General features: G+C 39.4%; 1 protein-coding gene across 1 annotated transcript; it reads right to left on the reverse strand.

Annotated features, from left to right (window-relative positions):
* Positions 1–269: 269 nt before the first annotated feature.
* MTERF3 (mitochondrial transcription termination factor 3) lies at positions 270–24,867 on the reverse strand. The gene is made up of 7 exons (XM_079722725.1): positions 24,528–24,867; positions 23,069–23,221; positions 17,547–17,736; positions 13,006–13,153; positions 12,552–12,623; positions 10,981–11,142; positions 270–523 (listed from the first exon to the last, which is right to left on the reverse strand). Exons 1-7 carry the CDS (start codon positions 24,859–24,861, stop codon positions 329–331), a joined length of 1,254 nt encoding a protein of 417 aa, XP_079578851.1. The 5' UTR covers positions 24,862–24,867; the 3' UTR covers positions 270–328.
* Between the last annotated feature and the right edge of the window lie 1,724 nt (positions 24,868–26,591).

The raw sequence follows: 26,591 nt of genomic DNA on the forward strand, positions 1-26,591 counted from the left end.
GAACCCACTTTAAAAGACTTTGAAAATAAAAAGGAAAATCTTCTACTGTTCTCATCTTCACCAGAAGGACAACACACCAGCCTAGTACACGGACTCTCTTTCTCTAAGCTTGCTATATTTTAATTCTCTCCTTCCCAAGAAGGAATTGAGTCAAAGACGAATTAACTTACCAGGAACTTGTAAGAAACATCTACCAGAAGTGTTCCCAAATTTATAATATTAAGAAATTGTTTCCGATATCAATTGAGGTTTGAGGCATTTATTTTAAAATATATTTAGTCATATGTACATTCACTTTACATTATTACATTTTAACATCTATCAAAAACTAAAGAGTTTTTAAGAATTTTTCAAAGTCCTGTACTGAGGCCTTGGCCATCTCTTCACAAAATATTTCATCAGGCACAGATACCAATTTGTCCAAAGAGATGTAGTTAGGTTTTCCTGGATCATACTGTGCTCTTCCTAAATAGGCAAGAAACAAATGTCTTTCTTTGACTTTAAACAACCTTGAATTAAATACCTAGAAAAGAAAAAAAAAGTTTTTAAAAAACACTGTGCACTGAAAGATGAACTATAAAAATGTTTATCTGGCTAAAAATTTTAATAGCTAACAAATATAAAGAATCGAGGGGGCGGAGTCAAGATGGCACACTAGGAGGATGTGGAATTCGCATCTCCTCACAACGAGGACACCTAACAGGCACCGGTGGGGGGCCACGGACACCTAAGGGGACGGGAGGAAAACCCAGCGACCGGGTAGGACGTGGGGCGTGGGGGGAGTGAAGGGGGAGGAGAAGTGGAGGTAGGACGGGACTGGTGCCCCTGAGGGGCGGCTGGGGGAGGGGAAGGGATCCCACGCCCGGAGGGGGAAATTGGGGAACCACTGGGAGGGCAGAGGATCAAAAGGGAGCGTGGCCAGGTTTCCCCTGCCCGCTTGGGCCCCCAGGAACCTGCTGAGATCCCGGGCCTGATCCTCTGCCCACCAAGGAGGTCCAGCCCCTAGGGTCCTGAGGGAGTGGGAGTGAGGGAAGAGGGAGCAAAAGTAAAGGCCGGACCTCCTGGATCGGCACCCCTGAGGGGTGGCTGGGGGAGGGGAGGAGTTCCTACACCCAGCGGGACCCACCCACGGTTAGGGGTCCAGCGGTGACGGGGGAGACCCTGGGGGAGACGGTGGGGGAGGGGCACGAAGGAACGGAAGGGAACGAGGCCAGTGCTTTCCCTGTCCACTTAGGCACCGGGAAGCCTGTTGGGCTCTCAGGACTAATCCTCTGCCCTCAGAGCCTCCCTCTTAAAGCGCAGAGTCCAAGCCCCGCCCCTACACCCCACACAGGACCCCACCTCTACACTCGGAGACCCCCTCCAATGAGCTGGGCCTAAACCGAACCCACACACCCTCACCCAGGGCCCTACCTCCTAACTCCGGAAGCCCACACTCCACAGCCCTCCTTCCCACGTGCTGCCTCCCCTTTCTGCACAGGTCCTAAGCAGAGGCCCCGCCCCACACAAAAATGTCACCCACCCCACCCGCCTGGGTCCTGCCCTCCAAACCCCACCCATGCCTAAGTTCCACCCCCCACCCAAACTCCACCCCCGTAGCCAAGGCTTTATTTTTTTTTCCTTTTTTCTTTTCTTTTTTCCTCTTTTAGACTGGGGGTCTGTTTTACCTTGTTGATTCATTGTTGTTGATTCTTTTATATTTTTATTTTCCTAATAAACCTTTTATTTTTCTAATTTCATTTTATTCTTTATGGTTTGTTAGTGATCTCTCCTTTTGGCTTGTTCCCCCCCCGCCTTTTCTGTCTTTTTCCTGCTGTGGTTTTATTTTATGTTGTTGCAGTAGTTTCAATTATAGTTTTATTTTTCCTAATATATATTTTATCTTTCTAATTTTATTTTGTTTTTATTCTTTGATATTGTACTGCTCCTTTTTTTCTTTCATTCTTCCTTTTTTTTTTTTTTTTTCCTGCACCACAAAGCATGCGGGATCTTGGTTTCTAGGCTGGAGGTAGGGCCGGAGCTCCTGTGGTGGGAGCTCCAAGTCCAAACCGCTGGACTACCAGAGAACCTCAGACCCCAGGGAATATCAATCAGAGTGAGGCCTCCCAGAGGTCCTCATCTCAGCAGCAAGACCCAGCTCTATCCAACTGCCTGCAAACACAAGTGCTGGACATCTCAGGCCAAACAACCAGTAAGACAGGAATACAGCACCACCCATCAAAAAAAAAAAAAAAAAAAAAAAAGAAACAACAAAAAAAAAATGTTACAGACAAAGGAGCAAGGTAAAAACCTACAGGACCAAATAGATGAAGAAGAAATAGGCAACCTACCTGAAAAAGAATTCACAGTAATGATAGTAAAGATGATCCAAAACCTTGGACACAGAAAGGAGAAAATATAAGAAACACTTAACAAGGATCTAGAAGAACTAAAGGTCAAACAAACAGTGATGAACAACACAATTACTGAAATTAAAAATACTCTAGAAGAAGTCAATAACAGAATAACTGAGGCAGAAGAACAGATAAATGAGCAGAAAGATAAAATGGTGGAAATAACTGCCAGGGAGCAGAATAAAGAAAAAAGAATGAAAAGAATTGAGGAAAGTCTCAGAGACCTCTGGGACAACATTAAACACAATAACATTGGAATTATAGGGGTCCCAGAACAAGAAGAGGAAAAGAAATGGTCTGAGAAAATATTTGAACACATTATAGTCAAAAACTTCCCTAACGTGGGAAAGGAAATAGTCATTCAAGTCCAGGAAGCACAGAGAGTACCATACCAGATAAACCCAAAGAGAAACATGCTGAGACACATATTAATCAAACTATCAAAAATTAAATACAAAGAAAAAATATTAAAAGCAGCAAGGGAAAAGCAACAAATTTCATACAAGGGAATCCCCATAAGGTTAACAGCTGATTTTTCAGCAGAAAATCTGTAAGCCAGAAGGGAGTGACAGGACATATTTAAAGTGATGAAAGGGAAAAACCTACAACCAAGATTACTCTAACCAGCAAGGATCTCAAGCAGATTCCATGGAGAAATTAAAACCTTTACAGATCAGAAGTTAAGAGAACTCAGCACCACCAAACCAAGTTTACAACAAATGCTAAAGGAATTTCTCTAGGCAGGAAACACAAGAGAAGGAAAAGACCTACAAAAACAAACCCAAGACAATTAAGAAAATGGTAATAGGAACATACATATTAATAACTACCTCAAATGTAAATGGATTAAATGCTCCAACCAAAAGACATAGACTGGCTAAATGGATACAAAAACAAGACACGTACATATGCTGTCTACAAGAGACCCACGTCAGACCTAGGGACACATACAGACTGAAAGTGAGGGGATGGAAAAAGATATTACATGCAAATGGAAATCAAAAGAAAGCTGGAGGAGCAATTCTCATATCAGACAAAATAGACTTTAAAATAAACACTATTATGGGAGACAAAGAAGGACACTACATAATGACCAAGGGATCAAGCCAAGAAGAAGATATAACAATTGTAAATATTTATGCACCCAACATAGGAGCACCTCAATACATAAGGCAAATGCTAACAGCCATAAAAGGGGAAATCGACAGTAACACAAAAATAGTAGGGGACTTTTAACACCCGACTTTCACCAATGGACAGATCATCCAACATGAAAATATATAAGGAAACACAAGTTTTAATGACACATTAAACAAGATGGACTTAATTGATATTTATAGGACATTCCATCCAAATGACAGAATACACTTTCTTCTCAAGTGCTCATGGAACATTGCCAGGATAGATCATATCTTGGGTCACAAATCAAGCCTTGGTAAATTTAAGAAAATTGAAATTGTATCAAGTATCTTTTCCGACCACAACGCTATGAGACTAGATATCAATCACAGGGAAAAAAACCTGTAAAAAATACAAACACATGGAGGCTAAACAATACAGTACAAAATAACCAAGAGATCACTGAAGAAATCAAAGAGGAAATCAAAATATACCTAGAAACAAATGACAATGAAAACACAATGACCCAAAACCTATGGGATGCAGCAAAAGCAGTTCTAAGAGGGCAGTTTATAGCAATACAATCCTCCCTAAAGAAACAAGAAAAATCTCAAATAAACAACCTAACCTTACACCTAAAGCAAATAGAGAAAGAAGAGCAAAAAAACCCCCAAAGTTAACAGAAGGAAAGAAATCATAAAGATCAGATCAGAAATAAATGCAAAAGAAATGAAGGAAACAATAGCAAAGATCAATAAAACTAAAAGCTGGTTAGAAATGAAAAAGGAGAAGTAACAACTGACACTGCGAAAATACAAAAGATCATGAGGGATTACTACAAACAACAATATGCCAATAACATGGACAACCTGGAAGAAATGGATAAATTCTTAGAAAACCACAACCTTCCAATACTGAACCAGGAAGAAATAGAAAATATATACAGACCAATCACAAGCACTGAAATGAAGGCTGCGATTAAAAATCTTCCAACAAACAAAAGCCCAGGACCAGATGGCTTCACAGGTGAATTCTATCAAACATTTAGAGAAGAGGTAACGCCTAGCCTTCTCAAACTCTTCCAAAATATAGCAGAGGGAGGAACACTCCCAAACTCATTCTACCAGGCCACCATCACCCTGATACCAAAACCAGACAAAGATGTCACAAAAAAAGAAAACTATAGGCCAATATCTCTGACGAATATAGATGCAAAAATCCTCAACAAAATACTAGCAAACAGAATCCAACAGCACATTAAAAGGATCATACACCATGATCAAGTGGGGTTTATCCCAGGAATGCAAGGATTCTTCAATATACGCAAGTCAATCAATGTGATACACCATATTAACAAACCAAAGGATAAAAACCATATGATAATCTCAATAGGTGCAGAAATAGCTTTCGACAAAATTCAACACCCATTTATGATAAAAACTCTCAAGAAACTAGGCACAGAGGGAACCTACCTCAACATAATACAGGCCATATATGACAGACCCACAGCCAACATCGTTCTCAATGGTGAAAAACTGAAACCATTTTCTCTAAGACCAGGAACAACACAAGGTTGCCCACTCTCACCACTATTATTCAACATAGTTTTGGAAGTTTTAGCCACAGCAATCAGAGAAGAAAATGAAATAAAAGGAATCCAAATCGGAAAAAAAGAAGTAAAGCTGTCACTGTTTGCAGATGATGTGACACTATTCATAAAGAATCCTAAAGATGCTATGAGAAAACTATTAGAGCTAATCAATGAATTTGGTAGAGCAGCAGTATACAAAATTAATGCACAGAAATCTCTTCCACTCCTATACATTAATGATGAAAAATCTGAAAGAGAAATTAAGGAAACACTCCCCTGTACCATTGCAACAAAAAGAATAAAATACCTAGGAAGAAACCTACCTAAGGAGACAAAAGACCTGTATGCAGAAAACTATAAGACACTGATGAAAGAAATTAAAAATGATACAAATGGATGGAGGGAATCAACATCTTGTTCCTGGACTGGAAGAATCAACACTGTGAAGATGACTATACTACCCAAAGCAATCTACGGATTCAGTGCAATCCCTATCAAACTACCAATGGCATTTTTCAGAGAAATGGAACAAAAAATTGCACAATTTGTATGGAAACAGAAAAGACCCCAAATAGCCAAAACAATCTTGACAAAGAAAAATGGAGCTGGAGGAATCAGGCTCCCTGACTTCAGACTGTACTACAAAGCTACAGCAATCAAGATAGTATGGTACTGGCACAAAAACAGAAATATAGATCAATAGAAAACAGGATAGAAAGCTCAGAGATAAACCCACACACATATGATCATTTTATCTTTAATAAAGGCGGCAAGACTATACAGTGGAGAAAAGACAGCCTCTTTGATAAGCGGTGCTGGGAAAACTGGACAGCTACATGTAAAAGAATGAAATTAGAACACTCCCTAACACCATACACAAATATAAACTCAAAATGGATTAAAGACCTAAATGTAAGGCCAGACACTATCAAACTCTTAGAGGAAAACATAGGCAGAACACTCTACGACATAAATCACAGCAAGATCCATTTTGATCCACCTCCTAGAGAAATGGAAATAAAAACAAAAATAAACAAATGGGACCTAATGAAACTAGAAGATTTTGCACAGCGAAGGAAACCATAACCAAGAAAAGTCAATACTCAGAATGGGAGAAGATATTTGCAAATGAAGCAACTGACAAAGCATTAATCTCTAAAGTATACAAGCAGCTCATGCAGCTCAATATCAAAAAACAAACCCAATCCACATATGGGCAGAAGACCTAAATAGACATTTCTCCAAAGAAGATATACAGATTGCCAACAAACACATGAAAAGATACTCAACATCACTAATCATTAGAGAAATGCAAATCAAAACTACAATGAGGTATCACCTCACACTGTTCAGAATGGCCATCATCAAAAAATCCACAAACAATAAATGCTGGAGAGGGTGTGGAGAAAAGGGAACCCTCTTGCACTGTTGGTGGGAATGTAAACTGATACAGCCACTATGGAGAACAGTATGGAGGTTCCTTAGAAAACTAAAAATAAAACTACCATATGACCCAGCAATCCACTACTGGGCATATACCCTGAGAAAACCACAATTCAAAAAGTGTCGTGTACCACAACGTTCACTACAGCACTATTTACAATAGCCAGGACATGGAAGCAACCTAAGTGTCCACTGACAGATGAATGGATAAAGAGGATGTGGCACATATATACAATGGAATATTACTCAGCCATAAAAAGAAACGAAATTGAGTTATTTGTAGTGAGGTGGATGGACCTAGAGTCTGTCCTACAGAGTGAATTAAGTCAGAAAGAGAAAAACAAATACCGTATGCTAACACATATATATGGAATCTAAAAAAAAAGGTCATGAAGAACCTGGGGGCAAGATGGGAAAAAAGACGCAGACCTACTAGAGAATGGACTTGAGGATACTGGGAGGGGGAAGGGTACGCTGGGACAAAGTGAGAGAGTGGCATGGGCATATATACATTACCAAACGTAAAACAGATAGCTAGTGGGAAGCAGCCACATAGCACAGGGAGATCAGCTTGGTGCTTTGTGACCACCTAGAGGGGTGGGATAGGGAGGGTGGGAGGCAGGGAGACCCAAGAGGGAAGAGATATGGGGACATATGTATATGTATAACTGATTCACTTTGTTATAAAGCAGAAACTAACACACCATTGTAAAGCAATTATACTCCAATAAAGATGTTAAAAAGAAAAAAATACCCAAAAATTATTATAAATGCTAGAGGTTTTAAACGCTTTGCCTTCTGCTAAGAAATTATGATTTAAAAGGGACTCAAAACTAACAAGCAGAACAGCTGTAAAATAATAAAGGGCTACCTTGTAGGCAAAGACCAGACTAATCCAGGGAGACGAGAGGAGCTTTTAAAAAAGGAAATCCTCAGGCTCCACCCCAAAGCTACCAAATCAGACACTTTGAGAGTGGGACCCACAAGTCCTCCAAGTGATTCTGTTGCCTGCCAAGTTGGAGAACCAAAGTCAGAGATCAAAGTTTATGACATCAAAAATTGTGTAAGATTTCATAATCTGTGAAGCTTCCCTATTTTCCTTTCTTTCTTTCTTAATTCCTGTTGCTCCCTCTGACTAGTGTCAAAATGAAATGAACCTGGACTTCATGGGTTCAAAGGAACCTGCCGTGGGGTTAAACTCTTGAGGAATAGAGTGAATACAGTAACTTTAAAAGGGAGTCAGAAGCAGGCTAAGTCCCTAAAGCCAGCTGCAAGGAAGAAGGGAGAATTGGAAGATCGGGCCAGACTTGAAATAGAGTCCTAAGCTGAAGAGACATCTGTGAGGCTCCCTGGCAAGGCCCAATGAACCCACATTCAGTATTAGGTCTCAGGTCCCTCTCTTGACTGTATGTCAAGATACACTGGGGACACTCCACATGGCACATAACCTCCAGGAGGCTTTCTTTATATTCGAGTGGAGACAAAATAATAACAGATCACTTGGAAAGGACACTATGAAAAACAATTGTTGAAAACTAAAGTAATTTGAGAACAGTGACCAAAAAAATATAGTGTGCTAACTCAACGTGGGATTGGCTTGCTTTTGGAACAAAACAACTTTTACTCCCTCTGCAGAAACAAATTATGTGCTGCTCTGCCTTCATTTTGGTAACTAAATTCCCATTACCGTGTTATTACTGGTCAAAAGATGTAAGAAGCTTTTAGATGTATTTCTTTAGAAGTATGACGCTTCCAGTGACTCTCGGCTTACAAAATTATCATACAACATACGGACAAGGCCACAAATGATTCTGAAGCTCCCAAACTATTTCCTAAATATAGTAACACTTTGAAGCACTTATACAGCTCATGACCAGATATTACTTTCCCAGTGGTTCAAAGTGACTTTATTATCACATATTTGTGTGATCTTTCAAGTCCAAAAGTCATGGCTCAGATTGAATTTCTCTCTCTTTTTTTGTTGTTGTTGACCACCAGGGGCCACTTTGCAATGTCAGAAAAGTGTCATCCCATCAATGATTCGTTAAGTTCTCAAGGATTAAAACAAACAAAAAACACCAAAAAAAAAAAACCTAACTTAAGAATTACTGATCGCCTCCTGTCCTAACATAGACTCCAGCTCTGCCTTCACAGAAACCCACGGGGAAAGAGGAGAAACAAGGTTTCAGGGGATCCTGAATATAGCCTCTTTCCTGAACTAGTGGTTTCCTCATGTACATTACCCTTACTGCTTTTGTTATCCTTTGCGTACCATGGTCACTGCTTTGAAACGACTAACCATAGTTTTAAAGTTATAATTGTTTCCCAATTTTTAATTAATCATAAAATTATGTACCAACCTGAACTGTTACCTGCATAAGAAAACTGTTTCACAGCACTAAGTTTTTAAAGCTCCAGCCAAAAATTTTAAGTCTACATCCATTCCCTCACTGTCAGTTAATGTAGTTTTCCATTAATGAGGTTTTTTGTTGCTGTTTTCGTTCTTTTCTTTTTGGCTGTGCCACGCAGCTGGTGGGATCTTAGTTCCCGGACCAGGGATCAAACCCAGGCCCCCAGCAGTGAAAGCACTGAGTCTCAACCACTGGATCACCAGGGAATTCCCAATGAGGTTTTTTTTTTTAAAAGCAATCCTACCCAGACCTCTAAGAATCTTAGAATCCTCCCAGTATGGAAGCCACAGGTCTATAACCAGGCTTCCCATAAGCTAGGATTTGGGGAGCCTAAAATCTGTGTTTTTAAACAACTGATTTTGATGCATCTAGTCAAGTTTATAGTTTTCTCTACTTGGAAAGTTTCTGTCCACTGTTAAACCCAATTCATTCAACTGACAACTCAAATGTCACTTCTTAGAGTGGCAGTATATCTTTGGTAAGAGCATGGGTTTTCAAACTGACTGCCAGAGTTCTAATCCTGGCTCTGGCCCCTGGACAAGTTACCGAATCTTTTTATGCGTAATTTCTTCATTTGGAAAATAGGGACAATAACAGTACCTACCTCATATGGTTGTTGTGAAGATTAAATGAATTAATACAAGTAAAGCAGTAAAGACAGAGCTGGCACACAGTAAATGAACAATCAATAACACATTATTTCTATGACTTTCCTACCTCTCCTAAATTAAATCAATAGCTGTATACAATATCTGTTAAGACTCTAACATTATGTAAAGCAATTACATTTTAAAAACTTGTCTTCCACACTAGATTATGAGTTCCACAAGAATACAGACCGTGACTCATTGATTTTTCTATCCTCAAATCATGTTCTCTTATCATGCTCTACTGTCACTGAATGATCTATCAACCCAGTGGAAAACTGTCATTGCTTTTTAGTTGAAGATTACTTACTTTACAATGTTTCTATAAGCCAAATTTTCACCACTGCAGGCTTCTAACACTTTTTATAATGAATACCCATGCATTTGATGAAATAGAAAAATGCTCTATTAAGGGCCCATTCAGAGTGAAGTGTGATAGGTAAATAAACACTACTATCTGTGAGGGAACTGCACCAAATGCAGTCTAGTTCTGACAGTTATATTAAAGTCATAGTTCTTTGCCCACCTTTACATCAGGAACACATTTGGCAAGTGGAATAGAGGAATCACTTTAATGAAATTCAGTCTTTCATTTATCCAGTGAATACTCACTGAGTGTCTATTCACATGCCAAACAGGAAAGAAGGATGACTTTTATGAGATTCAGTCAATCATGTGTTCAACAAGTATCTATCCAGTGCCTACTAATTGGCCCATTATAGTTCCAGGCTCTGGGAATTCAGCAGTGTATAAGTCAGACAAGATCTGCTTTCAAAACGTTAACATTCTTGTGAACAAGCAGATAATGTCATTCACCAAGTAAAGAACAGGAAAGAGTCTAATTAGCTTAGAAAATATAATTATGGCTTTGGCATGATAGCTAACTGGAACGGTTTTATGCTTTGGTAGGAGATCATTATAACATGGCTTGTTAACTAATGGATTTAGATAGACTGTGAATGGAAAAGTACATTTAGAATTGAAAGGACCTTTAAGGGAAGTGATCTATTTCAAATCTAAAGGGAGAAAAGCACAAGAGAGTATGTTAGATTCCAACAGGCAGAATGAGGACTAGGTTACAAACTACAGGGAAACAGATTCATCACTCATTTCTCCTCTGGAGATGTACATGAATGCCCTAGAAGGTATAAACTTTTCACAAGTGATCCATCTACTGCATTTGCTAGATGTGGTCTTGCTGAAAAGATGCGCAAAAAGAAATGTGACCTTAATACGACTCTCAGAGCTCTACTGCATTTGGTCTTATTCCTTCACAAACAGCAAGGGGTTTCCACAAGCGGACTGTGCACACGGGAGCAGCTCCGGATGAAGGGCGATGACAGCTCTTACAGAACAGCGACCTACGCGCTCCTCACCTGTGGGAACTTGACAATGATGTGGTGCGGAATGTGCATCACGTTGTGCACGTAGTCGAAAGTCTCGGTAAGTTTCCTCTTATTTGCAGTTAACATCTTTGGGATTTTGGTGATCATATGTTGAATTTCATTACGTTTAAAACCTAGTTCAAGCCGATAAACCTAAGAGAAAGACAGAAATAGTTATTTGGGTAATATGCCAGAGGACACATTGATTCTTTCAAAATTTAAAATAAGGACATTAAAATCTGGAGGTAGCTATTCCAATGACCTTAAGGGTTCACAGTTTCCTGCTTCTGGGGTAACCTGAATTTTAAACCCCTCTCCTGAGGCTGAGCTACTCACAGCATGATGACCACCATGAAGATCACCAAAAGGAGCTAGCATAATTACGAAATAAGAGTAACGGTGGGGCTTCCCTGGTGGTGCAGTGGTTGAGAGTCCACCTGCCGATGCAGGGGACACGGGTTCGTGTCCCGGTCCAGGAGGATCCCACATGCCGTGGAGCGGCTGGGCCCGTGAGCCATGGCCGCTGAGCCTGCGCGTCCGGAGCCTGTGCTCCGCAACGGGAGAGGCCACAACAGTGAGAGGCCTGCGTACCGAAAAAAAAAAAAAAAAAAAGAGTAACGGTGCTCACAGGAGGCCTGGGCAGGTTATCTGTACGGGCCCTACACCACACAGACCAACAGTAAGATTTTCAAAGTGCTTTCTGAGCTTCTGCTCCCAAGCGAACTCCTATGCATGTCATCTGGGAAAACTCCGTGTCAAAATTCTAAACAGAGATGATTAAAAAAAAAAAACCACTCCAACGTAGGTTAGGTGCTCTGTGTGCATTCATAGTATCCCATGCTCCCTCACCAATCCATTGCTCTCATCACTCTGCAGGAGATCCCCCCACTGGACTGTAAGCTCCACAACGGCAGGGACTATCTCCCCAGCATAGGGCATGGGCAGGCACTCAATAAAAACTTCTTCAGCGGCTGAGTATGAAACACTTTAGGCACCTCAGAAAATAGGCTTAATATAATAATTTCAAATACTCCGACAGCTTTGTATACTACTAAGTCAGCTGCCCCTGGTTCTATACTATTCTCTTGGAGGGAGGACAGTAAAGAGTGTCTGGTATGTTCTGTGATAGATCTAGAGCTGGCAATTGGCACAGGTTCTAGAAGAGCAATGTGCTGGCTACTACTCTCTTCAAAGAAGCCTTCTGGCTCCAGGCTCCACAGCTCATCTCCCGCCTAGGTGACGGAGACACAGACCCTCACCCTGGGCAAAGGAAGCAGCTTCCAGGTCCCATCCAGATACCTAACCTGCTCCTCTAGGATTACGGGTATCAATGTCTGCAAGGAGACTAACTCATGTAACACCTGGTTGACGTGTGAAAAAATTATAAACTAAGATAAACTGCTTGCTAGATATTTATTATATCATTTCCTATGTCTATCTTTTTAGAAATAACTTCTTTTACAACCTAGTTTTCTTCAAGATGATGGGAGCAAATCTATCCTCTTCAGAGGACTTAACCACTTAAAGAAGCTGATTTCTCAAAAAACTAACAGTCATCCTACCTTCATGTTTTCCTTCACAGGCTCCAGACTTCCAGTTAGTAGCCTTGGGAGACGAATTACCAGATCTCTAGTCTACAGTTATAAAACAATCTATTATTAATATGTATGCATATTCAACTAGGTTGGAAAAAACAAGGCATTACTAGGAATACAAAACTAAAATTTAAAATATGACCCAGCAGAGAAATGCTAAGGAACCCAAAAATACATAAACTTAATATTGTTTGAGGAAAACAACCAGTGCTCAGAATAAAACTTAAGAAACCAACTTGATGGAATTATTACAAAATGATATAGCTATATGATTAACCTAGTAAGGTAATTCATTCTTGTACAGAAAATATCAGGCATTTATAGAATTCATACAGGCCAGTATCTGTTAGAAACATATGAGATTTAACAGTTACTAAATGTAGCTGACATGGAAACATACGAATTCTCTCCTTCTCTTTACCTTCTTCACACTAAGTTCAAGTTCTTTCTGAAAAAATCCCAATCTGTTATCCAGTCTTTCCACTGAAAAACTCAGCAAAAATGGTGCATTTCTGACCATCTGTGCAATATCCACTTTACTGAAATTTTTTGACAGTAGATAAGCCACCCTAGAGAAACAAACAAAATACATGCACATATGATAAATATTTACTAGTGTCATATTCCCACACCAAAAAGTTTAAGTAAAAACATTCTATAATAATGGCCCCAAATATGGTTAAAACAAAACAAGCATCCAACCAACTCTAGAATGGTTTCCATTTATAATTGGAAACAGAAAATATTTCTGAAATCCGCTAATAGACAGATTCCCTTTTCAGTTAATCTGACTTATTTCATTAGTTGGTAGAAAAAACTGAAATAGCTTCTGTTTAAGTCTTTTTTTTTTTTTTTTTTTGCTAAGAATAGAAAACACACAAATTAAGAAAAGAAGGGATTCAGAACTCTTTTTACAAAGAAAGACCATCAAGCATGGCTAAGACTGAAAAGAGGAAATTTTTTTTTGGCTGCGCTGTGCGGCTTGCATGATCTTAGTTCCCCGAGCAGGGATCAAACCCAGGTCCCCGGCAGTGGAAGTGTGGAGTCCTAACCACCGGACTGCCAGGGAATTCCTGGAATTTTTTATTTTAGTACATTTACTGAGAATGTATTTTCTTTTTTTTTTTTTTTTTGCGGTACGCGGGCCTCTCACTGCTGTGGCCTCTCCCGTTGCGGAGCACAGGCTCAGCGGCCATGGCTCATGGGCCCAGCCGCTCCGCGGCATGTGGGATCTTCCCGGACCGGGGCACGAACCCGTGTCCCCTGAATCGGCAGGCGGACTCTCAACCACTGCGCCACCAGGGAAGCCCCAAGAATGTATTTTCATAAATAATTTTTACTGCGGTCCTTCAATATGTATTTTGTTAACAACTGAGACGTTTCCTGCTAAATTTCTGGGAAACAAAATAAGGTAGCAAAATACAGGAAGTTTGACTATAAAATAACATTATTGATTTTTAAAAAATCTATAAACATAGTAAAAGGCAGTTTAATTAAATGCCTAAAATATTCCCGGACATTATCTTTTTAATTCTCATCAGAAAAACAAAGACAAAAAAACAAAACAACCCCCTGTGAGCCAAGTAAATTTCCCACATTGCATTTGAAAAAACACACTCAGAGGAGTTAAATAACTTGTCTTAGACCACCAGGTAATTAATGACAGAGCTGAAAACTTGAACTCAGGCATGCCTACTTCTAATGACTACGATACTTTTATACCATATACTGGAACTTATTATATTTTATACTCAGTGACTATTACCCCTTTAAACCAGTCCCTTAGAGGCAATGAGAGAAAAAAAACTGATAAATTTAACTACATAAGAATTTTAAATGCAAGGCAAAAAGAAATCATCAACCAAGTCAGACAAGTGACAGTCTGGGAAAATATTTACAACATGTCACAGAGAAGGAACTAATTTTGTTAATATATAAAAAAATGCTTACCAAAAAAAGAAAAAGGCCCAATTAAGAATAGCAAAGGACAATTCTAATTTATAGAAAAGGAAATATAAACAGAAGTTCGACACAGGAAAAGATCCTCAAAAAAGAGAAAAGATCCTCCAAATATCTGATGCTCCAAACATCATTTCCAAAACAATGAGGCAATGCTTTCATCTATGAAATGAACTGAAATCATAAAGTTTGATGACACTGTATTAGTGTGGAAGACAAGGAAATTGGCACTTCTGTACACTGTTGGTGGGAGTGTAAGCTGGAAAACCTGTATGAAGGACAATTTGTCAATATCTATTAAAATTATAAATGCATATATCCTTTGACCTAGAAATTCTACGTCTAGAAATGTATCCTACAGATATACACCAATATGTGACATGATGTATATATAAGAGGAGTCACTGCAGCTTCTTTGTGATAGTAAAGCCAGAAACAACCACCATGTTTACCAAAAGGGGACTAGACACATCCACAGTATGAACAGTATAAAAGGGTTAAAAAGAACAGGCAGAGCCAATAAAAACTATCTCCAACACAGAGTTCAGGTAAGAATGTGAGGTGCAGAATGGTATGCATACATACCTGCTACAAACTGTATGTCCATGTGTTCTTGTGTATGTGTATACATAGGTACACATACATGCTTGTAGATGATAGAACATTCTTAGCTAGTTGAACAAAAAACTTGATACTAGCAGCTGCCTCCATAGATGGGTCTTGCAAGGCTGATGAGGGATAGGAATATGTAGATTGGGAAGGAGAATGACCATTTTTTTCCTTTGTTTTGGACACAGGAAAGATCAATACCTGATTAAAATATTATTGCAACTGTTATCTACTGTGATAACTTTTCCAATAAAAAATTAAGATATAAGGCCCAGCCAAAAGAAAATTTCTAATAACTTAAATGCAGATTATTCATTTGAAAATTCTTAAAAAGAATCAACCAACTTTTTAATACATTTCAAATTCTCTTCATTGAAGAGAAAACAAGTATATGCGATCAGTGCTATTATAGAAATTCTAGAAAATAAGACTGCTGTACATACCAGAGCCAGAAGGTAAGTTCAAAAAAGATTGTCATACCTTTGCTTCTTCCAGGAGAAGCTTATTTTTCACTGTATACCCTTTTGAGTACATGTGGTAAATTACCTATTAAAAAATTCCAAGTAACTTTTTAAAATGCTCCAGTTTAATTTGGCAGTCAGCCAGGTTTAGGAAACATTAGACTATACTATTACATGAGAGTATTCTTTAATTGTTAGGAGCATGTGTGATCTTGAGCAAGTTAACTTAAGCTGCTTTTAAGCTTATGTTTCCTTCATAGAATTAAAAGTAGGGAGACAGTACAGTGTAGTAGCCAGGACTCTGGAGTTAGACTAAGTGGATTTGAATCCCACTGCCACTTATACTAGTTGGGTAATCTTGGGCAAATTATTTAACCCCTCTGTGCCTCTTCTGTAAAATGGGGATATTAATAATAATGGTGCAGTAGGCAGCCTCTGAAACAGTTCCCAATGATCTCCACCTCCTGGTATGTACTCTTTCTTGAACTAAATCTTGAGCAAAAGGGCAAGTTGGTTTTTAAATGGGGAGAGAATGAGCTTTCCAGACAGTCAGGAGAAGCAGAGCTAGACATGTCAGACTGAGTCTCCTAGAATCATTCTTTCCCTCCCCTGTATTGTAATAGCCTGTCTATATTACACCAGACTGTAAGTCACATGAAGGGAGAGAGTGTGTCTATCTAAGTGCCTTGCATACATAATAAGGGTTCAAACTATTCAATATAAGAAATGTAGTTTTTTTTGTTCTGTTTTTTCCTAGTTCAGAGACATTAGACTCTGATAGTTCAAGGAACTGCAAAGCTCTCTGAAACCGGTATAAGAATAGTCTAGGGGGAGAAGACAGTTGCAGTATTCTTCATGTGAAATGATGGGGACCCGAGGTAAAGTATTCAAAGTGAAGATTAAGAGAAATGCATTGACTGATTGAGAGCAATAAAAATAGAACCAACAGGCCTTGGTAGTTTATTAGATGTGGATGATAAAAGAAGAGAAGCCAAAGTTAACACCAGTATTTCTGATCTGGGCAGCGGGGTGAACAGTGCTCTCATTCAGGCAATCTGGGAAGACCTAATTTACGTGAGAGGTGGGGGTGATGATAAGTCCAAGAGGTGAACTTATGAGACACAGACTGTCTCACTCTCTGGTGTGCCCAATGCCCAGCAGGATCGTTACCTCACAGATCAATACTATCTCACTGTATCAATTCTCACAGATGCAATAAATTCTTTTTTTTTTTTTTTTTTTTTTGCTGTATGCGGGCCTCTCACTGTTGTGGCCTCTCCCGTTGCGGAACACAGGCTCCGGACGCGCAGGCCCAGTGGCCGTGGCTCACGGGCCCAGCTGCTCCGCGGCATGTGGGATCTTCCCGGACCGGGGCACAAACCCGTGTCCCCTGCATCGGCAGGCGGACTCTCAACCACTGTGCCACCAGGGAAGCCCCTGCAATAAATTCTTTGAATGTTGAATGAAGTACAAAGATGTTTATAAAAGTGCTATTTAAAGAAGAAAAAAAGGAAAAACCAAAATAGACAGAAATGATTAAGCAAGTTATACAATATTTGCCAAAACAAGGTCAAATGTCTACCATCAAAAATTGTCCAGAAAGAACAGAAAAGACCAGGCTTTCATAATTTGAAGTGTCCTATCAGATAACTTAGCCATTGGTAATGGATTTTTAAAAAAACTTATCCCAGTTTCCAAAGGATTGACTTAGCATTAAGTTGAAAACATAAAAATAATGATGGGTAGTTGAACAAAAGAACTGATATAGATACTTAATTTTGATCAAAGAAGGTCCATAACAAAAAAATAACATTCACATTCATTAATTACCTCAGTAGATCCTTGTAATGCTGAGACTTAAAAAAATAACTTACACATATATTTCTTCATAGCCACTTCTAGGATTATGTGAAAATCATTCTAAAAGCCCTACCTGGTCTTAAGATTTTCAAGGTCTTCAGAGAAAATAGCATAGTTTTTTGTCAGGAATGTTCCTAGTTGGTTATCCTCTATGCCCAAATCTTTAAGAAACAGGAGTATTTGCTTAATGTCTTTTTCAAAATCCAGTCGCAGAAGGAGGTTGGCTGCATCTGGATGTTTTTCTATCTTGGATAAATCCACTCCTGTAATAAATTACGAACACCATTTGAAGATAACTTCTTGGCTGAGTCATTAAACTTTATATACAGAAACACAAGAAATTACTGATGGAGATCAACAACCCATCCCAAGGAGACCTGAGACAGGCCAATAGAAACTTCTAAATATTTTTAAACTAATTTGGTTGTAGAAATAAAAATAAATCTTTTAAAAATGTAGTACTTATTTCAAAGCCATGTATAAAGGAAAACAATGCATTTGGGGCTAAATTTCCACCCAAAACAAATTCACTACGTCATATTGACCTAGGATCATCATTTTTACTGATGGTTTCTTGAATATTGTTTGCAGGATGCTTATGAGCCCCTAATGATCTCCACAGTAACTGCTTAACTGGTAATTCTGCAGGATAACAAACCCTATGAATTGTTACTTTCTTTTTTTTTTTTTAATTTATTAATTAATTTATTTATGGCTGTGTTGGGTCTTCGTTTCTGTGCGAGGGCTTTCTCTAGTTGTGGCAAGCTGGGGCCACTCTTCATCGCAGTGTGCGGGCCTCTCACTGTCGCGGCCTCTCTTGTTGCGGAGCACAGGCTCCAGACACGCAGGCTCAGTAATTGTGGCTCACGGGCCCAGTTGCTCTGCAGCATGTGGGATCTTCCCAGACCAGGGCTCGAACCCGTGTCCCCTGCATTGGCAGGCAGATTCTCAACCACTGCGCCACCAGGGAAGCCCTGTTACTTTCTTTGAAGTTTATCATTTCTTTAATTATAAGCATTATTTTAAAAATTTGTTTATGATCCCCTCCACAGAAGGAATAAAAGTTACCCTGTGTCTTACTCATTGTATTCTCCAGGCCTTTAGCATAAAGACAAGTACCTTGAAGGAGCTCAAGAAATGTCTGCATGAAGCAGGTGAACATACACAGCCCTCAAGTACAAAATGAAGCAGAAAGTATACCACCTTCAACCTTCACATATCCTTAGAATCTTAGGTAATCTAAGTAAATGAGACAAGGGACAGGAGAGATTAAGAAGGGGGAGAAAGCAAGTTGTTATTTTACTTTGGTTATGGATATAATTAGATGTTCACGTTAATTAGGCAGGGAATCAAAGTAACCTTTGATTCAAAATTCTCATTACAACTAAGCATTTTATTCTCTCGCTTTTTTCTTTTACCTGATTTTTAAAAATTAAACATGAATAGGAAAGGCCTATTCCTTATCTTTAAAATAAACATTTGAAAATAATGTAAAACTTTAGTTTAGACTTAAATTTTATATTCTTAAAAATATTTCTTGGGGCTTCCCTGGTGGCGCAGTGGTTGAGAGTCCACCTGCTGATGCAGGGGACATGGGTTCGTGCCCCGGTCTGGGAAGATCCCACATGCCGCGGAGCGTCTGGGCCCGTGAGCCATGGCCGCTGAGCCTGCGCGTCCGGAGCCTGTGCTCCGCAACGGGAGAGGCCACAACAGTGAGAGGCCCGCGTACCACAAAAAAAAAAAAAAAAAAAAAAAAAAATTTCTTTAGGTTAAAATGTAACTCTCAAACCAATTTCTAGATGCAACTTCACAGTCTTAAATATAAAAACAATGAAATAAAAGCACTTTTTTAATGGTGTCTACAACCAGAAAAATAAATTATAATTCCATGTATTATTAGATCCAAATATAATTCCAAACCCAAATTTCTTGATATTAAAACAGGTATTGATATAAGATGATCATGAACAGAAAAACAGATTACACACCCACACATACACACAGAATGAAGACACAGAATGAAGACCAAAAACAGATCCAGGATAAACTACAAATCTAGTATACAATAAGGACATTTCAAATCAATGAGGGAAAAGATGGACTATTCATTAAAATATAATGGGACCTCTAGCTATATATTTGAAAAATAATAATTCCTTCTACGTCTGATACAAAAATTAATTTCAGATAGATTAAGAATCTAACTATGTACTCACTCTAAAGCTACTAGAAGAAAACACAGAATTTTAAAAATAATATTAAGTATGACTACACAAGCCATTGTATGGCTTTCTGTAATACATGTATTTGCATAGAAAAAGGTGGGGTAATGTATGTCTTCAGGTAGAAAATTTGCACTCAACAAACTGGTGACAGTGGTTACCTTTGGAAAGTGGAACTGGAAATGTAGAGGTGGTAAGAGTGCTTTCTCCTGTAACAGTCTGCACTTTTAACAACTAGATGTAATTTTTTTATAATTTAAAAATAATACTAATAGAAAAATAAATTATTCGATGGATGGGTAAATAAGATAGAAACTAGTTCCAAAAATCTGTGATAAATGTGGGAAGGGATGCTTTGAAAATAACATAAAGGGTTCGGACTCCAAACTTAACTCCATATTACAGCTGACATGTGCTGAAGTGCCTCACTCAGCATGAGCCGTCACACCCTGACTGTGTCGAAATCCAATTCCTGAAAAGCTGCTTCTTAACAGCAACAGGAGAGCAGAATCTCACCAGGAGAGCACACTGCTGTCAGCACAAATACTTGGGCTTACTCACGATTTCATTAACTTGAAAAAATAGTCACTGAATGCCTCTCATGGACCAGGCACTTATGGGAATATAAAAAATGAATAATACATGATTCTGACTTCTAGCTGACCACAGCCTAAGTTGGCTTTACCCCATCAGTTCAGTAACTATAATTACCACTGTATTCAGTTATGGTTACACATACTTAGTGTATCAATCAGAGTCTGGCAGGCAACAGTAGTTGTCCTAGAAAGTTCAAATGAAAAACACTTTAATGAAGGGACTCTATACAGTGGTGTGAGCAGAGTCAAGGGAACAAACAAGGGCATCCCTAGCGCTAAAGAGACAGGGAGGAAAGAGTGTTATGAGAACCCAGAGGGAGCTGGAAGCTATAAAGAAAGGGCCGCTCAGTAGGAGCTGTTGCCATGGAGCAAAGCAGTTCCATGACCCAAGGCTGGGAGGGAAAAGGGAAAAAAACTCCCATCTGCCCTCCCTCTTCTCGGACAAGTGCCCCCCACTGCTGAAGCTGCCCAGAAGCCAGCTGGCAAAGGAGGCCGAGTGCAGAGGTTAGCCTCCTGGGATAAAGAACAAGCAGAGAAAGGGAGAAAACAGATCTGAGAAGCAGAGAAGAACCAGGACACTTGAGCCCTCAGAAATACTGCTTAACGATGCAATCATGGTTCCTCTAGGGTCCTGTTATTTAAGTTCCTGCCAAGACGTGCTGTTGAAGTATCAGCATACAGATGAAGGAATGGCTGAAACATATTTCAAAGCTCTAGGTATACTGTGAATTATTTAAATGTAGGGACCACATGGGTCTTACGTTTATCTGGCATTACCCGTAGCACCTCTCACAGGGCTGGGAAAGCCCTGGGCTTTCATGCCTGCAGCAGATGTCATTTTTCTCTCTCCTTTGAACCCACAGAACATTTATGTGTATCTCTGTGTGGAATTTATCACTTCACCTTTCATTTTTGGATTTCTGTTATTCTTATGGATGTGTATTTAGATGCTCCTGAAGACCTGAAGCTTCTTGAGAACAAAGGCCATTCCCTATACATTTGAGTAACTTGCACAGGGACAGATGAGTAAACAATTATAATAGTGTTATTACTGCCAGGACTGAGGTAAGCAGGGGGTGATGCCAAGAGCCCAGAGGAGGGTCACTGTATCTGGAGGGTCAGAGAAGACATTTGGGAAGGTACTTGAACTTGAGTTAAGTTCTCCAGTTGTCAGACCTCGCCAACAAAAAGGAGGGAAGCAGCAAGCAAGTGAAGCTGAAAGGCTAAGCAAGGGCCAGACCAGGAAGAGCTTAGAAGGATTTCACGTAGGTCACTGACATAGGCAGATTTGCATTTTAGAAAAAGCACTGATGTTAGAGAGATTACCAGGGCGGTACTGCTGAAAGGAAGACTATCAAGCTAGGAAGCTCCTAACTTTTCACTGAAAACTAAGGCAGTGACTAAGCAATGAGAGAAGCAGTGGATTTGAGATAATCCCTTGCCCATCCTGTTCCTCTCAATCCCCCAAAGGCGGTTTCTTATCTGGGAAAATCAAATAAGAGAAGTGCCAGGTCCAGAGATAATGGGAAAAGCAGAAAGTAGCAATAAGGTGCTAGACTGAAAATACTGATAAGAGGACTAACCTAAGTTTGCAGGGAGATCTATTGGCTGCCTTCAACCATCCAGATCTGGGAGCATCCTACCAGTCAACAAGCTAAAATAGTTACGGCGCAGGCCGAGAGAGAAACCATCCACATCAGGAGGACAGCTGGCTCCAGAAGGAAGGTCAGGGTAGTAGGGAAATGGAAGTAATCTATCATCTGATAGGGGTGACTGTAGGAAAAACTGTCCTTGGGCTTCCCTGGTGGCGCAGTGGTTGAGAGTCCGCCTGCCAATGCAGGGGACACGGGTTCGTGCCCCTGTCAGAGAAGATCCCACATGCCGCGGAGCGGCCGGGCCCGTGAGCCATGGCCGCTGGGGCTGAGCGTCCGGAGCCTGTGCTCTGCAACGGGAGAGGCCACAACAGTGAGAGGCCCGTGTACCGCAAAAAGAAAAAAAGAAAAGAAAAGAAAAAAAAAACTGTCCTGAGAGGCCATTGGAAGTTGTGGGAAAATTTAAAGAAAACTAATCAAATGAAAAACAAAGCAATTGTTAACTCCAAGAAAATGAAAGGTTGAAAAGGAAGGAAAACAATCATAGCACACTTCCTAGACAGCAGTCGAGCAATATTTAGAATTATAATGAAGTCAGTGACTAATGATTAACCTCAAAATTGTTAATATAGCCTATTGGGAGAATTGAAGAGAATGAAAGGGAAAAGTATGTGTATATATAAGAGATTAACTGATGTCTAAAACTGATGAACCAAGCAACAGCACCATAAGCAATTACATGAACATTTAGAGGTTAAATACAAACAGAAAGAGCTAGGAAAGTAGATACGCTAGGGAACGGGGTACGAAGTCAGGAAGGATGAAGCTGGGAGTGCGGTTTTTCACTAGAAGCCTTTTCACACTATTTGACTTCTATGCATGTGTACGTACTTTGATAAAGATTAAAAATGCTAATTTTAAAAGTAAGGCAGGGGCTTCCCTGGTGGTGCAGTGGTTGAGGGTCCGCCTGCCGATGCAGGGGACGCGGGTTCGTGCCCCGGTCCGGGAAGATCCCACATGCCGTGGAGCGGCTGGGCCCGTGAGCCATGGCCGCTGAGCCTGCGCATCCGGAGCCTGTGCTCCGCAACGGGGAGAGGCCACAGCGGTGAGAGGCCCGCGTACCGCAAAAAAAAAAAAAAAAAAAAAAGTAAGGCGATAAAATAAGTGTAGGTTACTCAGACTTACCTAGAAGCACTAACTTCTTCAGAGTCTCGGAATGATCCACATAGTCTCGAAGTGTGAATGAAGATGGGGGCAGTGGGGGGTCCGCAATAATCTGAACGGCCTCCTCCTCAGAAATTGACTGCAATGGAGACAATGGAGGCAAATCGTCCAGTCCTTTGCAGCCAGGATATGGAAAAGGAGAAGTGAGTTAGCTCTCCAATCTGTACACTTGAAGCTCTTTCTACAAAGACAGCCTCTTGGCTAGTTTGCTTCTTTTTGAATCTTGGCATCATTTCTAAATTAAACATCTCAAAATTCCATATATTTTCTACCTTCTAAGAGGTAAGGTTAAGACTCTTTAGAGATAGCAACTACTACTCCTCCAAGATGAGAAATGTGTTGGTGAAATCCTATACAAAATTCCTTTCCTTCACTTGTAATCAACAGGTATGACTGCTAAAGACCAACTGACCTTCAAGTACATTTTGAGAAAGAGATCAAGTTTACCACAGCTTGTTAAGTTGGCCAAAAGTACAACATACCAGCCTGAATTGTACGGGTTCAAGTCATCACATCCTGAAGTGTCTTCACTTTGATCCAATCCCTTCTCCTCCAAGTGTTCTCAAATATGTCTGTAAGAGGACTTCTATGATTCTGTTTCTATCACCTACAATCCTTTGCCAAGGACATGACCTCTCTAGTATAGCCTTGAGTCTGAGGTTTGGTTTGTCTTAAGTCAAACCCTTAAGTATAGAAGATGCTGGTAACTGTAACCTACCTTAGGCTAAGGAATCAGGGCCGTGACTTTGTATTCTATTTTTGGTCTCTAACCACTACCCTTTCTCATTTCTCATAGCCAGCCTCCCCTCCCTGCCCTTACCCCCCAGCTTGCTTGCTTTCATCTTCTACTTAACCTAATATTATCTCATTTATGGTGAAATATTCCTTGCCTAGGAATGTGCCTAGAACGAGAAGCACAGGAGGGAGAAGACTGACTAAAAAAAAACTACATGAGGGCGCTTTTTGGGGTGTGCTATTTGTTGTCCTTTTTGTTCTATTTGTTGTTTGTGGTGGCTGTTACACAACTAAAAGCATTATGTCAAAATTCATAAGACCGTATACCCAAAAAGGAGGACTGTTACTTGGGTAAAATTATACCCTAACTAGGTATATAGAATAGGGTAAATTAAATCCTAATAAACCTAATTACCACCAGAAAAAAAATTTTTTTAAGAATCTAAATAACGAACTTAGAAAGTGTTATTCATATAGCTATGAAACAGTCTTGTACATATTAATCTCTAAACTTTTTTCTTAGTAAAATAGAGGCATAATAGAAGCAAATGAATAGAAGCGGCATTGTTCTTTTTCTCTCCTGGCACAAAGTATGACTTCAAATGGGCCAACAAAATGTAAACAGGTAAGTCATTCAATCTACCGAAGTGGGGCAAAGGGGAATTTTCTGAAACTTGAAAATTACCTCCTAGAGACAGTTCAGAATCAAAGCTGGGTATCTTCTGTGACTTCTGTGACGGCTCATTCACAGAAGGAAGCAGAGAGTTTTGGGCGCAATTAATCTCTTGACTACTTGAGTTGGTAGACTGGGAACTATTCCACACAGAGGAAGTCCGATAAGTCTTAAACCCCGACCGGAGAAAGCAATCGTCAGAGGACAGCTGAGGCTGAGGAAAAAAGCCAGGCAACAATGTTTTTCCTGCTCTGGGAAAACATTTTCTGAGTTGCATAGCAGTAAGGAAGCTACTCAACTTAATTGAGTTGAGCCATCTGGGTATCTGTTGGGCTAGCAGGGCCATTTTTCCTAAAGTAGCCTACAAAAGAAATACATAACTATCAAAAAAGAGAAACGTATTTTACTTAAATGTTTAAAACAGTATTCAAACAACAAAAAGATAAACTGGAAATTATTTTTTTCTAATTAAAAGGTGTTTAATAATTTTAGATCCCTAAAGCAGTCAGATGTTTTTAAGCTCAGGAAAAGCCAAAAACAAGGCAGTTTCAGTTACAAACCAAAAGACAGGAACTTCTGAACTGGACAAATAAAGATATACTTTGCAATTTAAAAGCAAAAAGCAAAATCAGTGGCGTAAGAAAAACAATTAAAACAAAAATCTGTAAATGTTCAAATTACAGCTGAACCTATTAATATTTAAAGAAAACAGGTGATGCAATTAAGTGCTCTTGAAATTTGGTTTGAAGGACATTTAAGAAGATTGCTGATCAAAATAACACTGAATTATTCAGATGCATTTTATGTATGTACATTAATCACAAAATAAAAACAGGAAGAATTCTACTTAGTCATAAATGAATCATAAAATATTATTGCTATCTAGAAGGTTGTTTCTTGCTTCATTCTCAGGGTTAAGCACTATTATTACACAGATAAAGCTGTTCCTCAAAAGAGAATTGAACAAAACCAGTTTTGCCAAATTCTGTTTGTAGGAAAAAAGAAAAAGCCTTTTAAAAAAAGGGGTCAAAACTAATAAGCAAAATGAACAGACAGAAATAATAAGCAACCAGCAATGAATATACGTATATTTTGACCGAAAAAGCAGTTGTTTCTAAAGAGACTTTTATCAGGAAAGGACTTTTATATTTAGCCAGCTTAATTAAAGGGTAAATTTGGTGCATATTATTTTATATTAAGTAAGACAATCCATATAAAATACAGCATAGAGTTCAGCATATGCAAAATGCCCAACAAATGTTAGCCATCATCATCAATATTATTATGATTACACAACCAAACATAAATGAATTCTGAATTAACTGTTGCATACAACTTTTTGATCTCTCTCTATACTGAAATTCAGCTTGTTTTATGCTCTGAATTAGACCAGATAAATGCTTGAGGGTCTAACCTCCTCTTAGAGATTTGTGGTTTAGGGAAGTCTCGTGAAAGGAATTTATAAAAGTGAAATGTCTCACTGTCATTCTGAAATGATCTTAGAAAGGAAAAAAGTATTTACAATAAATAGCCTTGTGGGATAGGTGACTTTTGTTAAACTTTGGTGGGAAATAAGCCTCGAAATCTGCCGTGTTTCCCCTCAAACCTACAATATTCATCCTCTGCACAGCAGTGTCATAAGGGCATTGAGCTGGAAGCCAGAAGACCTGTTATGCTGCATTAAGACTAAGTTTCTCACCGTGATCCAGCACAATGACTGGCCCATGATGGGGGGTTCAATAACCATTCTTTAAATGACAACTTTTAAAAAGGTTATGGGTACAATAAGATGATTCTTAAGCTCCAAAGTGTTCTGACTTCTCAGTTTGTCTAAGCAATGTCCTACTTTAAAGCAAACTGAAATCCCAAACCCACTCTGAAGCCTCTAGAGTAAGGCTCAAATTAAAACTCCTCTCACATTAGAACGATTTGCTTTTGAATTCTATCCATATTCATTAAAAGATCTTTATGCAAACAACTAATGTTTATCCTTCTGTTTTTATTTACAAGCGCACTATCTTCACTACATCATCATTTCATTGTTGTGTATACCTCTTATCAGTTGATTAATTGTTC

This window comes from Hyperoodon ampullatus (assembly GCF_949752795.1).
Source record: "Hyperoodon ampullatus genome assembly, chromosome: 17".
Lineage (NCBI taxonomy): Eukaryota > Metazoa > Chordata > Mammalia > Artiodactyla > Ziphiidae > Hyperoodon > Hyperoodon ampullatus.